This window comes from Macaca mulatta, chromosome 8 (genome assembly GCF_049350105.2).
Source record: "Macaca mulatta isolate MMU2019108-1 chromosome 8, T2T-MMU8v2.0, whole genome shotgun sequence".
Lineage (NCBI taxonomy): Eukaryota > Metazoa > Chordata > Mammalia > Primates > Cercopithecidae > Macaca > Macaca mulatta.
The window spans coordinates 119,563,854-119,587,573 of NC_133413.1; the positions used below are offsets into that span (position 1 = coordinate 119,563,854).

Consider the following 23,720-nt stretch of genomic DNA (forward strand, 5'->3'; position numbering starts at 1 on the left):
TCTAATATCAAGGCTCTATAAGGAACTTAAACAACTGAACAAGCAAAGAACAAATAACTCCATTAAAAAATAGGCAAAAGACATGAACAGCACTTCGCAAAACAAGACATACAAATGGCCAACATGCAAAAATACTCATCACTAATCATCAGCACTATCAAAACTACAAGGATAGTATCATCTCACACCAGTCAGAATAGTTATTAAAAAGTCAAAAAACAACACATGCCGATAAGGCTGTGGAGAAAAGAGAATGCTGATACACTATTGGTGGGAATGTCAATTAATTCAGCCCCTGTGGAAAGCAGTTTGAAGATCTCTCAAAGAACTTAAAACAGAACTACAGTTCAACCCTGTAATCTCAACACTGGATATATATATATATGGATATATATATATATATATGGATATATATATATATATATGGATATATATATATATATATGGATATATATATATATATATATATATATAAATAAGTAATTTTTTTGCCAAAAAGACACATGGGCTAGTATGTTCATCACAGTACTATTCACCACAGTAAAGACATGGAATCAACATAGGTGGCCATCAACAGCGGACTGAAAAAAACAATGTGGCACATATACACCATGGAATACTATACAGCCAGGTGAAAGAACAAAATCATGTCCTTTGCAGACACATGAATATAGCAAGTTGCCATAATCCTATGCAGATTAGTGCAGGAACAGAAAACCAAACACCACATGATCTCACTTATAAGTGTGAGCTAAACACTGGGTACTCATGGACATAAAGATGGCAACAACACACACTACGGACTACTAGAGGGGCTAGAAAGGGTTTAAAAAATAACTGTTGGGTACTATGCTCAGTACCTGGGTGACAGGATCAATCGTACCCCAAATCTCAGCACCATGCAAATACACCCAGGTAAAACAACATTCACATGTACTCCCTGAATCTAAAATAAAAGTTGAAATTTTAAAAATGTATTAATTAATTAAAGGCCATGGATGTAGACTAAAGGGAAAGTCACAATTTTTTAATCACCTCTCCACTGTATACATTGTTGAATGTATGCAAACACCGAAATAATTTTCTTAATTATTGGTTTCTTTGAGTACCTTTCTATGCCTTTAGAGATTGTGTTTTAGGTCTTTAAAAACATATTATTAAAATGCCAAACAGCCAATAGATAATACCAGTCTTCCTGAAGTTAACAGAAAGGAAACCAGTATATATATTAATATTCAGAAAGTATTACACATGCCAATCAATGACCAAACTACCCATAATTTTTAAAAATTACAACACTTTTCCTTTATTACTGTGAAAATCCTATGACAAAATAAACAATGAATTTGGGGGGAAGTCAAGATATAGCATGAGATGTTATCAAGAAAAACAATACCTGTGGTAGTAATTTAAACACATGATGTGTCCCACTTAGGCTTCAATCTCTCTTGGAACTACATGGTTCCAAGTTATCTGGGCAGAATGGCTCCAAAGATTAAGGCATTCATTCTACTCCCTCACAATTGCTTACCAAAGGAATTCTAAAGACACATGATCTAGAGAAATAAATAGCTATTCTGGCTAAGCTTTAGATGAGGTTAGCATCCTAATTAGACAGAATAGTAACATTTATTCAGGAAAGGATCTTAGAGATAATCTAACAAAAAACGAATCCCATATGAGGAAACCAAGGTGTTAAAAGTCTAAAGGCCTACTAAGTTCAAGATTTGTATTCAGAGGTGCATATATTTATAAACTCTGTGGAAAATATTTTTCAATTATACACTACATTAATATTTTCAAATATTTTTCAAATAATTCATTTTTTAAGGCATCCAAAAATATTAAACCTAGGTTGCTCTGCTTATGGAGTAGCCATTCTTTTATTTCCTTACTTACTTAATCAACGTGATTTCACTTAAAAATAAAAAGGTAAAACCAATTTTTTTAAATAATTAACTTGTTTAACAAAAAAGGTAGATTCAAAGAAAAATATGTATAAGTATTAAATATTGTAAAAATCTCTGTTAAGTAAAATATACTATTCTCTGGCTATGAACATCAGAAATATGAACAGTAATTATTACAGAGGAATGTTCTCTTGAATAGTTTTTAAAGAACGTCTGTTCTTTATTTACAAATATAAATTTCTTCTGAAATTTCTTGTTAGTCTTATCTTTTTTTTTTTTGAGACAGAGTCTCACTGTCACCCAAGCTGGACTGCAATGGCACAATCTCGGCTCACGGCAACCTCTGCCTCCTGGGTTCAAGCGATTCTCCTGCCTCAGCCTCCCAAGTAGCTGGCACTACAGTTGCCTGGGACTGTGCCCAAATTTTTTTTTTGTATTTTTAGTAGAGATGGGGTTTCATCGTGTTAGCCAGAATGGTCTCGATCTCCCGACCTTGTGATCCGCCCGCCTAGGCCTCCCAAAGTGCTGGGATTACAGGCGTGAGCCACTGTGTCTGGCCAGTCTTTTCATGCTAAAACATAACCTTCATGCATTCATTCAACATTGATAAAATTATGTGATTCTGCCCTCAAGGAACTTACTTTCAGTTTAGTATAAAAGGTAAGAACAGGTAGGTTAGCTTAATTTATTTTTAAAAATTAGTATCTTCAATATTACACTATTAATACCATCAACACTAATAGCAAATAGACATTATTTATTTATTTGATAACTATTTATTAAGCATCTAATCAAGAAAGCTAATAAACGATTTTTAAAAAAACATTTTGGTAATAACAAAATGATCAAATTAAACCAGTTCATTCACACTATTACGGTGGTATACGTTCCAAAAGACTTCTGGAAAATATATGAGAAAATAAAGAAAAAATTATGCATTTATCTTGCCCATGTAGAACTATTAACTGGGAAAACAAAAGACAAATATATGTTTACGCAAATATAAACAAGCACTTTTAAGAATAAAAATTACCTTTGATTTTCTCTGACATGTCTTCATCCATATTTTCTTCAAGATCTTGACCAGCCTGAACAAATGTGAAAGACTTATAGGATACAATCATTAGACCATTTCCATCGGGCTCAATAGCAGCATAATGTGGCACTGACTTTCCACAGAGAATATCACGCTTAATAATTTCATATTTTTTCTTATCTGTAAGAAAAAGTATTTTAGAACAAAACATTACAAATAAAAACTATTATCAAAACATTCTGATACTTAAATATTGATTTTAATTATAATTAAATACTTTTAATGTACTATTAAAAGGTATACTATTAAGAGTCTTTTCATAAGGTAAACAATTTACAACCTAATTTTCTGTAAATAAGTCCCTATTTTAAAATGCTGGGTCTGGTGAAATTTATTCCTGATTGTCCTGTCCAATGTGGTAGTCACTGGCCACAAGTGGCTACTTAAAATTAAGTAAAATTTAAATTCCTCAGTCACACTAGCCACATTTTAATTGCTCAACAGCTACACATGGCTAGTAGTTACTGCAGTGAATGGTACACATATAAGACATGTCCATCTTGGAGAAATCTCTATTAGACAGCAGTGCCCCAGAACTCCAACATGACTGGCTTACTTGGAATAACAACTTCTGTATGACCTACCTCTCCTTGACTAAAGCCTGGTCTGCCTTCTCAGCAGGTATGTGATAAGCATCTTCTGAAAAGTCACAAATTGAGGACAAGGGGAAACATGCAGTGTGGACTATTTTTCTGCCTGCTCTAACTCCTGATAAGGGGCATTTTAACAATGAAAAAAATTTATAGCAGAAATAATTTTTTTTACCCACTCAAGACATTTATCTATATGCTTATAATTAAACATAAATTAGTGCTACTTTTAAGATATAAACAATTAACTGTATTCCAAAAGTTTCTGACAAATTGAATTTATTTTCCTATAAAGACAGTAATTTTTTGCTTTAAAAAGTACTCAAATATTTTAGCTGACTCCATACTTTTACCTATACTGTTACTCTTTAAAGTGGGTTGTACTTGTAGGCTTCATACTGAGTAGTCAAACATCACAACTCAATGTCATATTATTATGAGTTTTTACATAATAATACCATCTGTTCTAAAATATCTCATTGGTTTTACTCAAAATCCTCACCTACATTCACACATTCAATTCACACATACTTAAGGACAGGCTTGTAATTTAATGAATGAACAAAACTCCTACACTTCCCCTATAGATACATGCAGGGCCAAAAGTCCTACTCGACTTTAAAGATCCAAACACAGACATTACATATTTCTAGGGTGGCCTTTCCCAACATGCATGGGACAGAAAGGAATAGGAATTCTAAAACACTGGATTCCATGGTTAAATATGTGGAGAAATGCTAGGTTAAAATTAAGCATAAATTTTTTTGTTTGTTTGAGACAGGGCCTTGCTCTGTTGCCCAAGCTAAAATGCAGTGGCACGATCACAGCTCACTGTAGCCTCAAACTCTCAGGCTCAAGCAATCCTCCCACCTCAGCATCCAGAGTAGCTGGGACTATAGGTGCACACCACCATGCCGAGCTAATGTTTTTGTAATTTTTGTACAGACAGGGCCTCACTATGTTGCCCAGACTGGTCTCAAACTCCTGGGCTCAAGTGATCTGCCTGCTTTGACCTCCCAAAGTGCTGAGATTATAGGTATGAGCCTCTGCATCTAGCCTAAATTTTTTTTACTCACAATTTTTAGCAACTTTAATATGCTTAATATGTAATGGAGTTATTTTAGGCCCACATTTTCAAACTTATGTGACCATAAATATAATTTATGAAATGTTTCATTCAAAATAGTTTACAAAAACACAGTTCTGTTAATTAAAAAGAAAAAGAAAAAGAAAAAAATCATATTAGTAATAGTCTGGGAGAGAAGGAACCAGATATAAAAGAAAGATAAAGGGAACAATAAAGAGAATTAATGATTCTACAACTACAATCTTGGGAGAAAAAAGGTTAGTCTCAATGTATCTGTCCAGTTGAGGCAAAGAAATGAAGACAAAGGGGATGGAGAAGATAGAGCTGGAGCAGAGTACTGCTATGTTTTGAGGCAATTTGATGAGTTACCACAGACTGAGAAAAAGATGTTACAGAAGCAAGTGTCTTGGAGAAAGGAGGAGGAATATGCATGACAGTGTCTCCTGTAAGATTCTGAATTATATACCTTAAAAAAATTAAGGTTTCCATTATCTAAAGCAGGGGTTCTGCAAACTAGGACCCTTGAGTCAAAGCTGAATCTAGGTCTACTTTTGTATGGCCTATGAGCTAAGCATGAATTTTATATTTTTAAATTGTTAAAATGGTAATATTTAAAGAATATTTAAATATATGTCAAAAAAACATAAAATTCAAATTTCAATGTCCATAAAGTATGATTGGAACACAGCTATACTCATTCATTTATATATTGTCTATGGCTGCTTTTGCACTGTGTCGGCATACTCGGATAGCTGTGACATAGATCTTATGGTTACCAACTGGGACTTCAAAAAAGTTTTCTAATATCTAATTTAAAGTTTAAAGTTACTGTGTTCCTCCAGAGATAAAACTACAACACCAAAAAGAACTAATAAATTATATTGAATACTTCAAAGAATAAATCTAGGAGACTTATTCAGTTTATTTATAAACTATTTTGAGATATCTATTAGATAGATAGATAGATAGATAGATGGACAGACAGACAGACAGACAGCTGTTTGTTTTAGAATAAAAGGCAAAACCCTCTTAGGAAACAACTGCTAATGTCTTTATTGAATTGCAAACTAGTAGCTATGGTAAAGAAATATTTTTCTATAGTGATGAGAGATAATTTAATTTATATTAACTTACTCATAAATGAGTCAGCTAATAAAAACTACTGAGAAAAAGAGCATAGAGTCATTATGGAAACAAGCACTCTCAGTACTCAATTACGATTAAAAAGAAAACAATGAGTCAGTAGGAACTAAGCAAAGGCAAAGAGCTTTCCTAATACCACTAAAAAAAATCCTAATTAATTCATGAGATTGTAATTTTTAAAGTCAAGTTAGAAGCTTGACAGACAGCTTCTAACAGACCAAGGTTCAGGACTATTCTAAACATGGGAGCACAGTAACAGTTTTCTTAAATGTAGAAACAAATGATGAAGTTCAATTAGATTTAAAAGAAATCATACTTGTAATTTAATGAAATAAAGACATTCATTTCCAAGTAAGTATTTATATTTATTTATATTTAAATTATACTATAATTTATTAACTTACATTTAGTTTTAGGTATAAATTTTTGTGTATCACACATATATATGCATATATTTTTGTATATATTAAAAATATACCTGTTAAATTATTCAAAACTTATATAACAATGTCTTCTTTTATATAAAAGGCATAATTGGCTGTGGAAGCACACTGTATTTTTTTTCTATAAAATATACCTGAGGAAAAAACTACCTATACATATTCATTCCACCAGTGGTGGCAGGTGCCAGAATTGTAACACAATGCCCAAGAGAAAGCAAACAGCATTTATAGGTACAGTTTTGCGTTTCAAAATCTACTAAATAATGGCAACCAGTAGAGAGAGATTCAGATTTTGTTTTACCTTTATTTTTCTTACTGATAGTGACCCACTCCAGAGAAACATAGAAACCACTTCCTTTCATATCCAATTCCTCTTTCTCTATTCGAAGAAGTAGGGTAGCTATAGAATGTTCTTCAGCATTTAGCAATGAGATACTGTGAATTATGATAAAAGGATCCCCAAGTTCTTCATTAAACATAATCTACAAAACAAAATTAGACACACAAAAATGTGTACATAATTACATGAACACAGATAGCATAGAGGATGAATACATAAGTTTCTGGTGATTCAACAGTTACTCTGGACACTATTTATTACAAGAAATTTAAAAAGAGAAAGGCCTTTACATAAAGACTGCGAGTTTAGATAATGTTCCCTGAGGACAGAACTTTTAAGAAAATATTTATTTGTGTAAGAAAAAACTGATCATTAGTCTTGGCTACCTTGCTTCCTCTTAGTTTCCAGATACTGTATATGAGTGTGCATGTGTGTACGCTTTTTTCCTGTTTGTTTATTCTCTAGAAGTTTACAAAGGCAAGAGTCAAAAACATTGAAGAATAAATCACCAAAACATGTTTCTTCTCAAAAACAAAAAAGCCTATTAGCATTTAAGAATAAGTTAATAAACTCTATTTAAAATACAATCCTAAAGTGTTTTTTGAAAAGCAAAAAAGCATCATATAAAAACACACAAAATCTTACCTAAGCATCATACAGAAACACACAAAATCTTATCAAATTCTTTCTTATACCACAAACACAAGATCTCAACTACTATTATATTTTTAAGAGTAAATACAAAATAAAGAACGTTTTAAGGCAGCTTCCTAAACAAGATTTCCAAATAAAATATGGACAGTTGAGAAAAAGCCTAACTGAAAAAAAAGGTGGTTTAAAAAACAAAAACAAAAACAAAAAACCCTATACCTGGAATCCCCACATATCTACGCCTACTTGAAAACTTACAAAGAAAAGTGTGCTTTAATGTCATCAACTTCCCTATGTATTTGAACATCTGCCAGAATCATTCAAGTAGTGGGCCTTCAGAATCCGTTCTTAAGATTTCCATAAACTGAAAAAGCAAAAACTTAAAAAAAAAATCCTTAAATACTCAAAACAGAGATGACAGATGAAGGCAGGTTTTTATTGGTTGATTGGGTTTTGCTTTTGTTTGGGGAACAGTGGAAACAAAAGGGAAGAACAGAAAATGACAAGTTTTGGCAGGAACAAGTAGCTAGTTTATTGTTTCTTTTTTTCTTTCTAGTATGAGTGAAAGGAACTGGAATGAAACCAAAAGAGTAGATGGCATACTTTTAAAAATTGTTAGGCTGATGTTTCTAGTTTTCTGAACAAGCTCAGCATCTAAATTGTGATAACGCAGATATCTACACAGCGCTTCCATGGTATTAGAGGCAATACATTTGGAAAGCAAGCTGTCTCCTTTAATTTCTCTTTTTAAACTTCAGTAATCGCCACTACTACCCTTGGCCCCCTTTCCCCTTACCATGCTCCATAATCACTTCCACTTTCAGCTTCTTCTCTTTTACACTAATTACCCTAAAGTTCTAAAACCCTCCTAAATTGTTTCTTAAAAGTGACCAATATAACACAGTATCCCTCCCACCTCCATTAATGCCCAAGTCTCCTCCCTCTCCTACCAGTACTTAGTCAAAACTATTATCAGCTGAAAACATCTGCTAAGGGAGCTTATCTCATTAGGGCAGTATACACTAAAGAAGCCACAGGTATATTTAAGTTTTTAATTTATTTAAAAGATATTATTGAAGTCCTGATACATGCCAAGGGGATATACAAAATAAAACCAAAAGAAGTATAAGTTCATATAAAATAATGTATGGTATTATTTTTAAGATGAAAGTAGCCAAGTAGGTTTGTCTTGTTCAAAATCTACAGAATCCATACAGCTCAATACCATATAAATTCCCACTCTACCTCTCTTGTCCATTATTCTCAAAATACCTTCCAACTGTTTCAGGTAGCTGTGCTACATACCACATTACTTCTGTTTTTCAGAAAAATTAAAGTTGTTACTAAAGGCCAAAACAGAAATTGTCACAGTATCCAATGAATATTTGAAACTGTGAATGCAACAGGCTCTTGTAAATAGGCTACTGCTGTTCTGGTTATTTACTGTGTATTTTGAACATACTATAATTTGGTAGTATAACCTTTAGTATAACTTAGTAAGGTAGGTAAACTATTTGGTTCTAAGACCTCCCTGGTTTTTTTCAAGTAACTAAAGCCTGGTCTTTGCAGGCATCTGTTGGTCAGATGAAATTATTTTATAAGATATAAATATATTAAGCTCGCATCTCTTTACCCAGAACTAAAGGCTACCTGCTGAGATTCAGACAGTAGCAATATTACAATACACTTATTAGCATAACTCAAAGGAGCTGAAGCAGTAAACTAAATCTTTTGATTATCTGCTTGGCATCATTTTCTTCTACTTTCAAAAACTGTAGTTCTAAAGAAATTAATTCCTTATTTATTACTATTAAAACCCCAACCTACCCTTTAGATTTATATCTAACTTTTTAAATTAAAGTAAAAATGTTGTCTTGGAAATTGGCATGTAACTATATATTTATATCACATATTTTTCTAAATAGAGAATATTCTGGTAATTTGACCACTATTTGACCAATGTAAACATCCCAGCAAATCTAACATAATGGTAGAGGAGAAAAACATCTCTTCAAAAAGGAAGAGGCAATGTCAACGCTTAGTGAAGTACTCTACGCATATAAAATATCTGCTGAAAAATGAATGCAATTCTTGACAACTGCACTGACTCCAGATCAAAACAGGAATGGTTAATGTAACAGTTTGTGAAAAATATACATTTTATAATTTAGTTAAAAAGAGATCCAAAACATTATATATCAAACAACAGATCACATGTAAACCATCCTTGAAAAGTGTCATTTTAAAGTAAGTCGGGTGTAATTTACATATACTTTCTGGACTTTGCATAAGTCTCAAACAAACCCTCACCTCCCATTTTTCAGAAGCGCTATTTCCACGTTCACCTGTTCCAATGACATACAATCTTCCAGTTCCATCTGACAAGGTAACCCAGGTAGAAGATGTGAAATGGATAGATGCACAAAGACGGTTGTCACATGCTGTCAAATCTGTAGGAAGTCGAAACACCTCTCGTGGTTTTCCTAAGGCAGTGTCCTAAAAAGAAGACCAAACATTATACATTAATCTCTTCCTCTTCACTGATCCACACACACACAAAATAAATATCTGCAGTGTGGTGGTTTCTCTCCTTTTTCAGAGTTGGAGTCTAATTCCTTTTCCTTTGAGTGTGAACTGTCCTACTGATTCACTTTTAACAAAAATACATAGATGTGACAGATGGTATGTGACTTCAAGAACTAGGTCATAAAAGACTACATTTTCTACCTCACTCTCTCTCGGATCGCACATTCCGAGGGAGGCTAGCTACCATGCTATGAATACGCTTAAGGTAGCCCCATGGACAGACCCACATGGGGAGAAAATGACCGCTCTTGCCAACAATAAGCATTCCATGAGTTAATCATTTCGAAAATGTATGCTTTAGCCCTAGTCAAGGCTTCGGATGACTGCAGCCCTGGCTATCATTTTGGCTATAAACTCATGAAAAAATCATAAGCCAGACCACCCACCTGAACTACTCCCTGATTTCTGACCATAGAAACTGATATGATAAATGGTTATTGTTTCAAGTCACTAAGTTTTGAAGTTGTCGTATAATGACAGAAAACTAATACAATGCAGTAATCTAGTTTTCATTCTCTTTATTTTAGAGTTAAAGATCAGTATTTTTAATTTACTAGTTAGAAACATCACATCATGTTCAAAAGAGACAACAGTCTGCAGTATGAAAACACTACATTTAGCCTACTACGAATCTAGGTTTTTGTTAACAAATTTTAATTGGGTCTATGTACTTATATGTAAAGCTATGAGTTGCTGCTAGGGTTTGAATGTTGTATCCTCCCCAAAAGCTGAGTTAAAACCTAATCACCAAAGTGATGTTACTAGAAGTTAGGGCTTCTAGTCATTAGAGCTCCACACTGGTGACTGGGAATAAGTAACCTTAGAGAAGGGACCGAAAGAGGTAGTTTGTCTCTTTTTCCCCCTCTGCCTTCTGTCATGTGAGGGCATATTATGCCTCCTTTCTGGAGAATGCAATGTTCAAGGCATCATCTTGGAAGCAAAGACTGAATCCTTACCAGATACCAAACCTGCCAGTACCTGGATCTTAGAATTCTCAGCTTCCAGAACTCAGAGAAATAAATTTCTGTTCTTTATAAATTACCAATTCTCAGGTATTTTGTTACAGTAGCACAAATGGACTACAACAGTTACATCATTAAAATGTTTCACAAGAGAATACATTTTTAAAGGTCTATAATTCAGAAAATAAACTTCCTCTCATATACCAAACTGTACTCAAATTCAACCATTTGTTTTTGTTGCTGAACTCTACAAGTTTTTCTATAGGAGAAAAGTAATCCTTTATATCCATATTTCATTCCCTGCTCCTAGAACTTAGATCTATATATAATATTTAAATAAACTGTATACAATGTCCTTACTAGCCACAAAATTTTTGGTGACTCATTTTTTCTTTCTAAAGCACCTAATTTAGCTTTCTCCAAAACACCACCTTTCCTTCCTTTCATATTTCACTGCTTTACGTAAATTAAATTAATACACAATGGCAAGCTGAGTTCACATTAAGTTTGCAGAATGATCAAATCTGAGTATCAGTGATCTAAAACCACAAGCAAGAAACAGAATCATACCAGTATAGTACTAAGTAGCCTATTAGTAGTAAACATTAAGCTTACTGTGATCTTCCATCAGTATGTTTTACAGAGAGAATAGAGACTATCAATTAACCCATTCAGTATGTTAAGTGGAGGTCAATTAAGATAAATTTTACTGTAGGTCACATCATTTAGAGGATGATGTGGTATTTCCAGTTAGTGGAAAAAAAAGAAAATAGACTAGTCCACAAATGCTACTGGGACACCAGAGAACTTCTGGGAAAAATTAAACTTATTCTCTCCCTCATACCATAAACGAAAATACGCCATATTCCAGTAGATCAAGTGTCTAAATGTGGTAAAGGAAAAGGAAAATAATACTGTTTTTATAATCTCAGGATGGAAAAAGTCTTTCTACATGTAAATAAAAGGCATGTAGAAGGAAGGGAGATAAATATAACTCAGGGCTAATATGTATAACATAAAAAGAGCCCTTAAAACTTAACAAGAAACATATGATTATTTAAAATGTTTAGGGGGATGGGCAGATCATGGCAGACAGGAGGCAGGACTAGATTACAGCTCCAACTCTGATGGACAGAGCAGCCTGTGGAACCTCACATCATGATGTTTTGCTCCAGAATGACCGCAGGAATAAATCAGGAAAGGCGAGAGAACCCACAGACCCTCTGAAGGAAGTGGATTGCTCCTGCAGGACCCAGGAGACACCCCAAATACTGTTAGTACCCAAACTGTGGAAGTGGGAAAGAGAGATCCCTCAAACACACACCCCCACTATGGAACCTGAAGGTCTAGGTTACCGGAGAAAATTCTGACCTTACCTGGAACTGAGTCAACTGAGAGAGCTGAGCAAAATACAGGGGTAGAGAAAGCAGCAGGGAAAGCCCTGTGAGCTTGCTGGGTTCCCTAATAAACCATTTCTCCCTGTCCTCACAGGGGTCCTTCGGGAGGGCAGCCAGAGGCACCGGGGAAAGGCCACAGGGAAAAGGAATCACCAGCTGAATTTTGTAACATTTTGAACTGATGGAGAAGTCTCCTGGAAAAGTCTGCTTCCCAGAATTCAGGGAAGGGCATGAATCTGGTGGGCAGACTCCACAGGCGGGTGAAGAAGGAAAGCCATATTTGCTTTAGCAGCTGGGAAACGGGTAGCTGGAACAAGTTCTCAGTCCTGCTTGCCCACTGCCTGCAAACAGACTTGGTGTTGTTGGCAGGGGCATGGTGGGAGTGAGACAGGCCCCTCAGATTGCATGGGAGTTTGGTGAGACCTGTGACTGCCTGCTTTCCCCCACTTCCCTGACAATCTGCATGACTCAGCAGAGGCAGCCATAATCCTCCTAGGAGCGTAACTCCATTGACCTGGAAACCTCACCCCCTTTTCCCACAGCTCTTCCTGGACACGCCCAAGAAGAGCCTGAGCTCAGACACACCTAGCCCTGCCCCCACCCAATGGTCTTTCCCTACCCGCCTTGGGAACTCTAGACAAAAGGCATATACTCTTGGGAGTTGTACAGTCCCCATCCACTGTTTGTTCCTCCCCATACTACCACAGCTGATGCTCTCTGGAAAGTACCACCTCCTGACGGGGAGTCAACCAGCACAAAAATAGTGCATTAAATCACCAAACCTAAGAACTCTCAGAGTCCATTTCACCCCGCTGACACCTCCACAGGGACAGGTGCTGGTATCCATGGCTGAGAGACCCACAAATGGTATAAAACACAGGACTCCGTGCAGACAACCCCAGTACCAGCCTGGAGCCTGGTAAACTTGCTAGGTGGCTAGAGCCAGAAGAGAGATAACCATCACTCCAGCTCAGCTCTCAGGAGGACACATCCATAGGAAAAGGGGGAGACTACTACATCAAGGGAACACCCCATGGGACAAAAGAATCTGACAACAGCCTTGAGCCCTTGACTTTCCTTCTGACAGAGGCTACCGAAAGGAGAAGGGACCAGAAAATCAAGTCTGGTAATATGACAAAACAAGGTTCTTTAACACCCCCCGAAAATCACAGTAGGTCACCAGCAATGAATCCAAACCCAGAATAAATCCCTGATTTACCTGAAAAAGAATTCAGGAGGTCAGTTATTAAGCTAATCAGGGAGGCACCGAGAAAGGCAAAGCCCAACATAAGGAAATAAAAAAAATGACACAAGAAGTGAAAGGGGAAATATTGGATGAAATAGCATAAATAAAAAACAATCAAAACTTTAGGAAACAATGGACACACTTATAGAAATCGAAAATGCTCTGGAAAGTCTCAGCTATAGAATTAAATAAGTAGAAGAAAGAAATTCAGAGCTCGAAGACAAGGTCTTTGAATTAACCCAATCCAACAAGGACAAAGGAAAAATAATAAGAAAATATGAACAACGCCTCCAAGAAGTCTGGGATTATGTTAAATGACCAAACCTAAGAATAATCAGCATTCCTGTGAAAGAAGAGAAATCTGAAAGTTAGGAAACATATTTGGGGGAATAATCAAGGAAAACTTCCCCGGCCTTGCTAGATACCTAGACTTCCAAATACAAGAAGCACAAAGAATATCTGGGAAATTCACTGCAAAAGGATCATTGCCTAGGCACAAGCTATCTAAAGCTAAGACGAAGCAAAGAATCTTAAGAGCTGTGAGACAAAAGAACCAAGTAACCTATAAAGAGAAACCTATGATTAACAGATTTGTCAGCAGAAGCCCTACAAGCTAGAAAGCATTAGCGCACTATCTTCAGTCTTCTCAAACAAAACAATTAACAGGCAAGAATTGTGTATCCAGTGAAACAAAGCTTCATATGTGAAGGAAAGATACAGTCTTTTTCAGACAAACAAATGCTGAGAGAATTCACCACTACCAAGCTACTTTTAGGCCTCTGAGCCCAAGCTAAGCCATCATATCCCCTATGACCTGCAAGTATACATCCAGATGGCCTGAAGCAACTGAAGATCCACAAAAGAAGTGAAAATAGTCCTAACTGATGACATTCCACCATTGTGATTTGTTCCTGCCCCACCCTAACTGATATTCTCCCTGGCCCTTAAGAAGGTACTTTGTAATATTCTCCCCCCTCCCCGCGCCCCGCCCCCCCTTAAGAAGGTACTTTGTAATATTCTCTCTGCCTTTAAGAATGTACTTCCTATGCCTATCCCAAACCTCTAAGAACTAATGATAATCCCACCACCCTTTGCTGACTCCTTTTTCGGACTCAGCCCGCCTGCACCCAGGTGAAATAAACAGCTTTGTTGCTCACACAAAGCCTGTTTGGTGGTCTCTTTACAGAGATGTGCGTGACATTTGGTACTGAAGACCCAGGACAGGAGGACTCCTTTGGGAGACCAGTCCCCTGTCCTCGCCTCACTCCGTGAGGAGATCCACCTACGACCTAGGGTCCCCAGACCAATCAGCCCAAGGAATATCTCACCAATTTCAAATCAGGTAAGCGGTCTTTTCACTCTCTTCTCCAGTCTCTCTTGCTACCCGTCAATCTCCCTCTTTTGCTACCCTTCAATCTCCCTGTCCTTCCAATTCCAGATCTTTTTCCTCTCTAGTAGAGACAAAGGAGACACATTTTATCCATGGACCCAAAACTCTGGCGCCGGTCACAGACTCAGGAAGACAGCCTTCCCTTGGTGTTTAATCACTGCGGGACGCCTGCCTGATCATTCACCCACACTCCATTGGTGTCTGATCACTGCGGAGATGCCTGCCTTGGTCATTCACCCACATTCCCTTGGTGGCAAGTCAATTGCAGGGATGCCTGCTTTGGCTGCTCACCCACATTGCAGGCCAGGGCTGCTCCCAACCTCCCTTCTCTGTGTCTCTACCTTCTCTTTTCTCTGGGCTTGCCTCCTTCACTATGGGCAACCTTCCACCCTCCTTCCTCCTCTATCTCCCTTAGCCTGTGTTCTCAAAAACTTAAAACCTCTTCAACTCACACCTGACCTAAAACCTAAGCATCTTATTTTCTTCTGCAACACCGCTTGGCCCCAGTACAAACTTGACAATGATTCTAAATAGCCAGAAAACGGCACTTTTGATTCCTCCATCCTACAAGATCTAGATAATTCTTGTCATAAAATGGGCAAATGGTCTGAGGTGCCTGACGTCCAGGCATTCTTTTACACATCGGTCCCTTTCTAATCTCTGCTCCCAATGAGTGAGACTCGCCCCAAATCTTTCTTCTTTCTCTCCTGTCTGTTCCTTCAGTCTCCACCCCAAGCTCTGAGTCCCGTGAATCCTTCTTTTCTACAGAGCCATCTGACCTCTCCCCTCCTTCCCAGGCTGCCCCTCGCCAGGCCGAGCCAGGTCCCAACTCTTCTTCAGCCTCTGCTCCCCGACCCTATAACCTTCCTATTACCTCCCTTCCTCACACCCAGTCTGGCTTACAGTTTCCCTCTGTGACTAGCCCTCTCCCACCTGCTCAACAATTTCCTCTTAGAGAGGTGGCTGGAGCTGAAGGCATAGCCAAGGTTAATAATGCTCCTCTTTCTTTATCAGAACTCTCCCAAATCAGTTAGCTTTTAGGCTCGTTTTCATCAAATATGAAAACCCAGTCCAGTCCATGGCCCGTTTGGCAACAACCCTTAGACGCTTTACCGCCCTAGGCCCAGAGGGGCGAGAGGGCTATCTTATTCTCAATATGCATTTTATTACCCAACCCGCTCCCTACATTAAAAAAAGCTCCAAAATTAGATTCTGGCCATCAGCCCCACAACAGGACTTAACTGACTTCACCTTCAATGTGTACAATAATAGAGAAGAGTTGCAATTACTTGCCTCCGCTGTGAAAGAAACCCCAGCCACATCTCCAGCACACAAGAATTTCAAAACGCCTAAACTGCAGGGGCCAGGCATTCCTCCAGGATCGCCTCCCCAAGGATCTTGCTTCAAGTGCCGGAAATCTGGCCACTGGGCCAAGGAATGCCCGCAGCCTGGGATTCCTCCTAAACCGTGCCCCATCTGTGCAGGACCCCACTGGAAATCGGACTATCCAACTTGCCCAGCAGCCACTCCCAGAGCCCCTGGAACTCTGGACCAAGGCTCTCTGACTGACGGCTTCCCAGATCTTCTTGGCTTAGCGGCTAAAGACTGACACTGCCCGATCACCTTGGAAGCCTACAGGACCATCACAGATGCTTTGGGTAACTCTTACACTGGAGGGTAAGTCCGTTCCCTTCTTAATCAATACAGAGGCTACCCACTCCACATTACCTCCTTTTCAAGGGCATAAATTACCTCCATAACTGTTGTAGGTATTGATGGCCAGGCTTCTAAACCCCTTGAAACTCCCCAACTCTCATGCCAACTTGGACAACATTCTTTTATGCACTCCTTTTTAGTTAGCCCCACCTGCTCAGCTCCCTTATTAGGTCAAGACATTTTAAATAAATTATCTGCTTCCCTGACTATTCCTAGGCTACAGCCACACCTCATTGCTGCCTTTTCCCCTAGTTCAAACCCTCCTTCACATCCTCCCCTTGTATCTCCCCACCTCAATCCACAAGTATAGGACACCTCCACTCCCTCCTTGGCAACCGATCATGTACCCCTTACCATACCATTAAAACTTAATCACCTTTACCCCGCTCAATGCCAATATCCCATCCTACAGCACACTTTAAAAGGATTAAAGCCTGTTATCACTCGCCTGCTACAGCATGGCCTTTTAAAGCCTATAAACTCTCCTTATAATTCCCCCACTTTACCTGTCCAAAAACCAGACAAGTCTTACAGGTTAGTTCAGGATCTGCACCTTATCAACCTAATTGTCTTACCTATCCACCCTGTAGTGCCAAACCCATATACTCTCCTATCCTCAATACCTCCCTCCACAACCCATTATTCTGTTCTAGACAAACCTAGCTGACTCCATAAATCCTAAATCCTTTCCCCACTTCCCTTTCCATTCCTTAAAAAACAGCCCTAAAAGCTGCTCTGACACTAGCTCTCCCTAACTCATCTCAACCTTTTTCATTACACACAGCTGAAGTGCAGGGCTGTGTGGTCGGAATGCTTACACGAGAGCCAGGGCCATACCATGTAGCCTTTCTTTCCAAACAACTTGACCTTACTGTTCTGGGCTAGCCCCCACATTATTCCTGATACCACACCTGACCTCCATGACTGTATCTCTCTGATCCACCTGACATTCACTCTATTTCCCCATATTTCCTTCTTTTCTGTTCCTCACTCTGATCACACTTGGTTTATTGATGACAGTTCCACCAGGCCTAATCGCCACTCACCAGCAAAGGTAGGCTATGCTATAGTATCTTCCACATCTATCCTTGAGGCTACTGCTCTGCCCCACTCCACTACCTCTCAGCAATTCTAACTCACTGCCTTAACTCGGGCCCTCACTCTTGCAAAGGGACTACACGTCAATATTTATACTGACTCTAAATATGCCTTCCATATCCTGTACCACCATGCTGTTATATGGGTTGAAAGAGGTTTCCTCTCTATGCAAGGGTCATTAATTCCTCTTTAATAAAAACTCTTCTCAAGGCCGCTTTACTTCCAAAGGAAGCTGGAGTCATTCACTGCAAGGGACATCAAAAGGCATCAGATCCGATCACTCAGGGCAACACTTATGCTGATAAGGTAGCTAAAGCAGCCAGCTTCCAACTTCTGTCCCTCAGCGCCAGTTTTTCTCCTTCTAATCGGTCATTCCCACCTACTCTCCCACTGAAACTTCACCTATCAATCTCTTCCCACACAAGGCAAATGGGTCTTGGACCAAGGAAAGTATCTCCTTCCAGCCTCACAGGCCCATTCTATTCTGTCGTCATTTCATAACCTCTTCCATGTAGGTTACCAGCCACCAGCCTGTCTCTTAGAACCTCTCATTTCCTTTCCATTGTGGAAATCTATCCTCAAGGAAATCACTTCTCAGTGTTCCATCTGCTATTCTACTACTCCTCAGGAACTGTTCAGGTCCCCTCTCTTCCCTACACATCAAGCTCAGGGATTTGTCCCTGCCCAGGACTGGCAAATTGACTTCACTCACATGCTCCGAGTCAGGAAACTAAAATACCTTTTGATCTGGGTAGACACTTCCACCAGATGTGTAGAGGCCTTTCCCACAGGGTCTGAGAAGGCCACCGCGGTAATTTTTTCCCTTTTGTCAGACATAATTCCTTGGTTTGCCCTCCCTACCTGTATACAGTCTGATAAGGGAATGGCCTTTATTAGTCAAATCACCCAAGCGGTTTCTCAGGCTCTTGGTATTCGGTGGAACCTTCATACCCCTTACTGTCCTTAATCTTCAGGAAAAGTAGAACAGACTAATGGTCTTTTAAAGACACACCTTCACCAAGCTCAGCCTCCAACTTAAAAAGGACTGGACAGTAATTTTACCTCTTGCCCTTCTCAAAATTAGAGCCTGCCCTCAAGATGCTACAGGGTACAATCCATTTGAACTTTTATATGGACACACTTTCTTGTTCGGCCCCAACCTCACCCCAAACACTAGCCCTCTAGGCAACTATCTTCCAGTCCTCCAGGAGGCTAGACAGGAAATTCGTCAGGCTGCAAATCTTATTAAAAAACTGACCCCTCAAATTCTACAACCTCGGTGGACCGGACCCCATTAGTTATCTATAGTATCCCAATGGCTGTTCGTCTGCAGGACCCCCCATTAGGTTCATAGTTCCAGAGTAAAACTGTGCCCATCAGACAGTCAGCCTGATTTCTCCTCTTCCTCCTGGAAGTCGCAAGTACTCTCCCCTGCTTCCCTTAAACTCACTCGCATTTCTGAAGAACAGTAATTACCCTTATAAGCCTAATACATCCCTTCATTCTATTAGGTCTACTCGTCCTTACCCAACTTTTTGCAACAGGGCTTTACGGTTTTACGCAGTCACTCTCACTACTTGGACTGCACCCCGAAAACTTGTCATCCCTACTATCTTCTGTCCAGTCACACTCCTATTCACCATTCTCAACTACTCATAAATGCCCCACCCTTGTTTACACTGCCAGTTTACACTTTTCTTCCAAACCATCATAGTGGACATCTTCTGGTACTATCCCCAATCCACCACTCTTAACTCCCTCTTGAAGTGGATGGATGATCTTTGCTGACAGGGTACACTCCAATACTTTCGCCCTGATGAAGTCTTATTCTTTACTTTTATACTCACTCTTATTCTTCTTCCCATTCTTATGCCACCGTCTACCTCTCCCCAGCTATCTCCAGCACACTATCAATCTCATTCACTCTCTCCTAGCAGTTTCTAATCCTTCTTTAACAAACATTGCTGGCTTTGCATTTCTCTTTCCTCCAAAATCGCCGAGGCCTCTATTTACTCACTGCTAAGAAGAGGCGACTCTGCACAATTTTTTAATGAAGAGTGTTGTTTTTACTTAAATCAATCTGGCCTGGTATATGACAACATAAAAAAAGACTCAAGGATAGAGCCCAAAACCTCGCCAACCAAGAAAATAATTACATTGAACCCCCCACCAGACACTCTCTAATTGGATGTCCTGGGTCCTCCCAATTCTTAGTCCTTTAATACCTGTTTTCCTCCTTCTTTTATTCAGAGCTTGTGTCTTCCATTTAGTTTCTCAATTCCTACAAAACCACATCCAGGCCATCACCAATCATTCTATACGACAAATGCTCCTTCTAACAACTCCACAATATCACCCCTTACCCCAGGAAAATCTTTATTCGGTTTAATCTCTCCCACTCTATGTTCCCACACTGCCCCTAATCCCGCTCGAAGCAGCCCTGAGAAACATCGCCCATTATCTCTACATATCACCCCCCAAAAATTTTCACCACCCCAACACTTTGCCACTATTATATTTTGGTCTTCTTATTAATATAAAGACAGGAATGTCAGGCCTCTGAGCCCAAGCTAAGTCATCATATCCCCTGTGACCTGCACATATACATCCAGATGGCCTGAAACAACTGAAGATCCACAAAAGAAGTGAAAATAGCCTTAACTGATGACACTCCACCATTGTGATTTGTTCCTACCCCACCCTAACTGATAGGATATATTCTCCCCTGCCCTTAAGAAGGCATTTTGTAATATTCTTCCTGTCCTGGCACTTTGTAATATAGGTACTTTGTAATATTCTCTCCGCCCTTAAAAATATACTTTGTATGCCTATCCCAAACCTGTAAGACCTAATGGATAATCCCACCACCCTTTGCTGACTCCTTTTTCGGACTCAGCCCGCCTGCACCCAGGTAAAATAAACAGCCTTGCTGCTCACACAAAGCCTGTTTGGTGGTCTCTTTACATGGATGCGTGTGACAGCCACCACTATAGAACTGCTAAAAGGAGCTCTACATCTTGAAACAAATCCTAGAAACACATCAAAACAGAACCTGTTTTAAGCATAAATCACTCAGGACCTATAAAAAAATACAATTAAAAAACAAAAACATGTATACAGGCAACAAAGAGCATGATGACTAGAATGGTACCTTACATCTCAGTAGTAACATTGAATGTAAATGGTCTAAATGCTCCACTTAAAAGATACAGAATTGTAGAATGGATAAGAATTCACCAACCATTTGCTGTCTTCAAGAGACTCACCTAACACATAAAGATTCACATAAACTTAAGGTAAAAGGGTGGAAAAAGACATTTAATGCAAATAGCACCAAAAACAAGCAGGAGTAGCTATTCTTATATTAGACAAAACAAACTTTAAAGCAACAGCAGTTAAAAAAGGCAAAGAGGGACATTATACAATGATAAAAGGCCTTGTCCAATAGGAAACTATCACAATCCTAAACACATAACGACCTAACACTGGAGCTCCCAAATTTATAAAACAATCACTAATAGATCTAAGAAATGAGATAGACAGCAACGCAATAATAGTGGGGGACTTCAATACTCCTCTAATAGCCCTACACAGATCAAGACAGAAGGTCAACAAAGAAACAATGGATTTAAACTATACCCTGGAACAAATGGACTTAACAGATATATACAAAACATTTCATCCAACAACCACAGAATATACATTCTATTCAAAACCATGTAAATACATGGAAATTTAAAAAAACTTGCTCCTGAATTATCATTGGGTCAAAAAATGAAATCAGGATGGAAATTAAAAAATTATTTGAACTGAAGACAACAGTGACACAACCTATCAAAACTTCTGGGACACAGCAAAGGCAGTACTAAGTGGAAAGTTCATAGCCCTGAACACCTATGTCAGAAAGTCTGAAAGAGCACAAATAGACAGTCTCAGGTCACACCTCAAGGAACTAGAAAAACAAGAACAAACCCAACCCAAAACCAGCAGAAGAAAGGAAATAACCAAGATCAGAACAAAACTAAATGAAATTGAAACAAACAAAAAAATACAGAAGATAAAGGAAACAAAAAGTTAGTTCCTTGAAAAGATAAATAAAATGGATAGACCATTAGCAAGATTAATCAAGAAATGAAGAGAGAAAATCCAAATAAGATCAATAAGAAACAAAATGGGAGATGTTACAATTTAAAAATTACCAATAAAAAAAAGTCCAGGACCAGGCTGGGCGCAGTGGCTCACGCCTGTAATCCCAGCACTTTGGGAGGCCAAGGCGGGCAGATCACGAGATCAGGAGATTGAGAACATCCTGGCTAACAAGGTGAAACCCCGTCTCTACTAAAAATAAAAAAAAATTAGCTGGGTGTGGTGGCTGGCACCCGTAGTCCCAGCTACTTGGGAGACTGAGGCAGGAGAATGGCGTGAACACAGGAGGTGGAGCTTGCAACCAGCCGAGATAGCGCCACTGCACTCCAGCCTGGGTGACAGAGCGAGACTCCATCAAAAAAAAAAAAAAAAACCAAGTCCAGGACCAGACAGATTCACAGCAGAATTCTACCAGATGTTCGAAGAACTGGTACCAATCCTATTGACACTATTCCACAAGACAGAGAAAGAGGGAAGCCTCCCTAAATCATTCTATGAAGCCAGTATCACCCTAATACCAAAACCAGGGAAGGACATAACCAAAAAAAAAACTACAGACAGATATCCTTGATGAACACAGATGCTAAAATCTTTAACAAAATACTAGCTAACCGAATCCAACAACATATCAAAAACATAACCACCATGATCAAGAGGGTTTCATACCAGAGATGGTTTAACATACACAAGCAAATAAATGTGATACACTGCATAAACAGAATTAAAAACAAAAATCACATGATCATCTCAATAGATGCAGAGAAAGCATTCAACAAAATCCAGCATCGCTTTATGATTAACTCTCAGCAAAATCGGTATACAAGGGACATACCTCAATGTAATAAAAGCCATCTATGACAAACTCACAGTCAATATAATACTGAATGGGGCAAAGTTGAAAGCATTCCCTCTGAAAATTGGAACAAGACAAGCATGCCCACTCTTACTACTCCTCTTCAAATAGTACTGGAAGTCCTGGCTGGAGCAATCAGACAAGAGAAAGAAATAAAGGGCACCCGAATCAGTAAAGAGAAAGTCAAAATGCCGCTGTTTGCTGATGATATCTGTTTACCTAGAAAATCCTAAAGGACTCCTCCAGAAAGCTCCTAGAACTGATAAAAGAATTCAGCAAAAGTTTTCGAATACAAACTTAATGTACACAATTCAGTACCTCTTCTATATACCAATAGCCACCAAGCTGAGAACCAGATCAAGAACTCAACCCCTTTTACAATAGCTGCAAAAAACAAAAACAAAAAAACAACACGTAGGAATATACCTAAACAAAGGAGATGAAAGACCTAAACAAGGAAAACAACAAAACACTGCTGAAAGAAATCATAGATTACACAAACAAATGGAAACACATCCCACACTCATGGATGGGTAGAATCAATACTGTGAAAATGATTATACTGCCAAAAACAATCTACAAATTCAAGGCAATACCCATCAAAATACCACCATCATTCTTCACAGAATTAGAAAAAAAAAAATATGTAACCAAAAAACAGCCTGCATAACCCAAGCAAGACTAAGTTAAAAGAACAAATCTGGAGGCATCACATTACCTGATTTCAACCTATACTATAAGGCCATGTCACCAAAACATCATGGTACTGGTATAAAAATAGGCACATAGACCAACGGAAAAAAAGAGAGAATCCATAAACAAACCCAAATACTTAGAGCCAACTAATCTTCAACAAAGCAAACAAAAATATATAGTGGGGAAATGATACCCTTTTCAACAAACAGTGCTGGGATAACTAGCCAGCCACATGTAGGAGAATGAAACGGGATCTTCATCTCTCACCTTACACAAAAATCAACTCAAGATGGATTAAGGACTTAAATGTAAGACCTGAAACTATACAAATTCTAGAAGATAACATTGGAAAAACCCTTCCAGATATTGG

At 38.5% G+C, this 23,720-nt stretch overlaps 1 protein-coding gene across 1 annotated transcript in view; it reads right to left on the minus strand.

Moving 5' to 3' along the window:
- NUDCD1 (NudC domain containing 1) overlaps positions 1-23,720 on the minus strand; it is a 91,673-nt gene that overhangs the window by 45,705 nt on the left and 22,248 nt on the right. Inside the window, exons 3-5 of the mRNA XM_028852868.2 lie at positions 9,571-9,756; positions 6,571-6,751; positions 2,944-3,126 (exon numbers count right to left, since the gene is read on the minus strand). Of these exons, the coding sequence (XP_028708701.1) occupies positions 2,944-3,126; positions 6,571-6,751; positions 9,571-9,756 (550 nt within the window). The remainder of the gene's footprint in view (positions 1-2,943; positions 3,127-6,570; positions 6,752-9,570; positions 9,757-23,720) is intronic.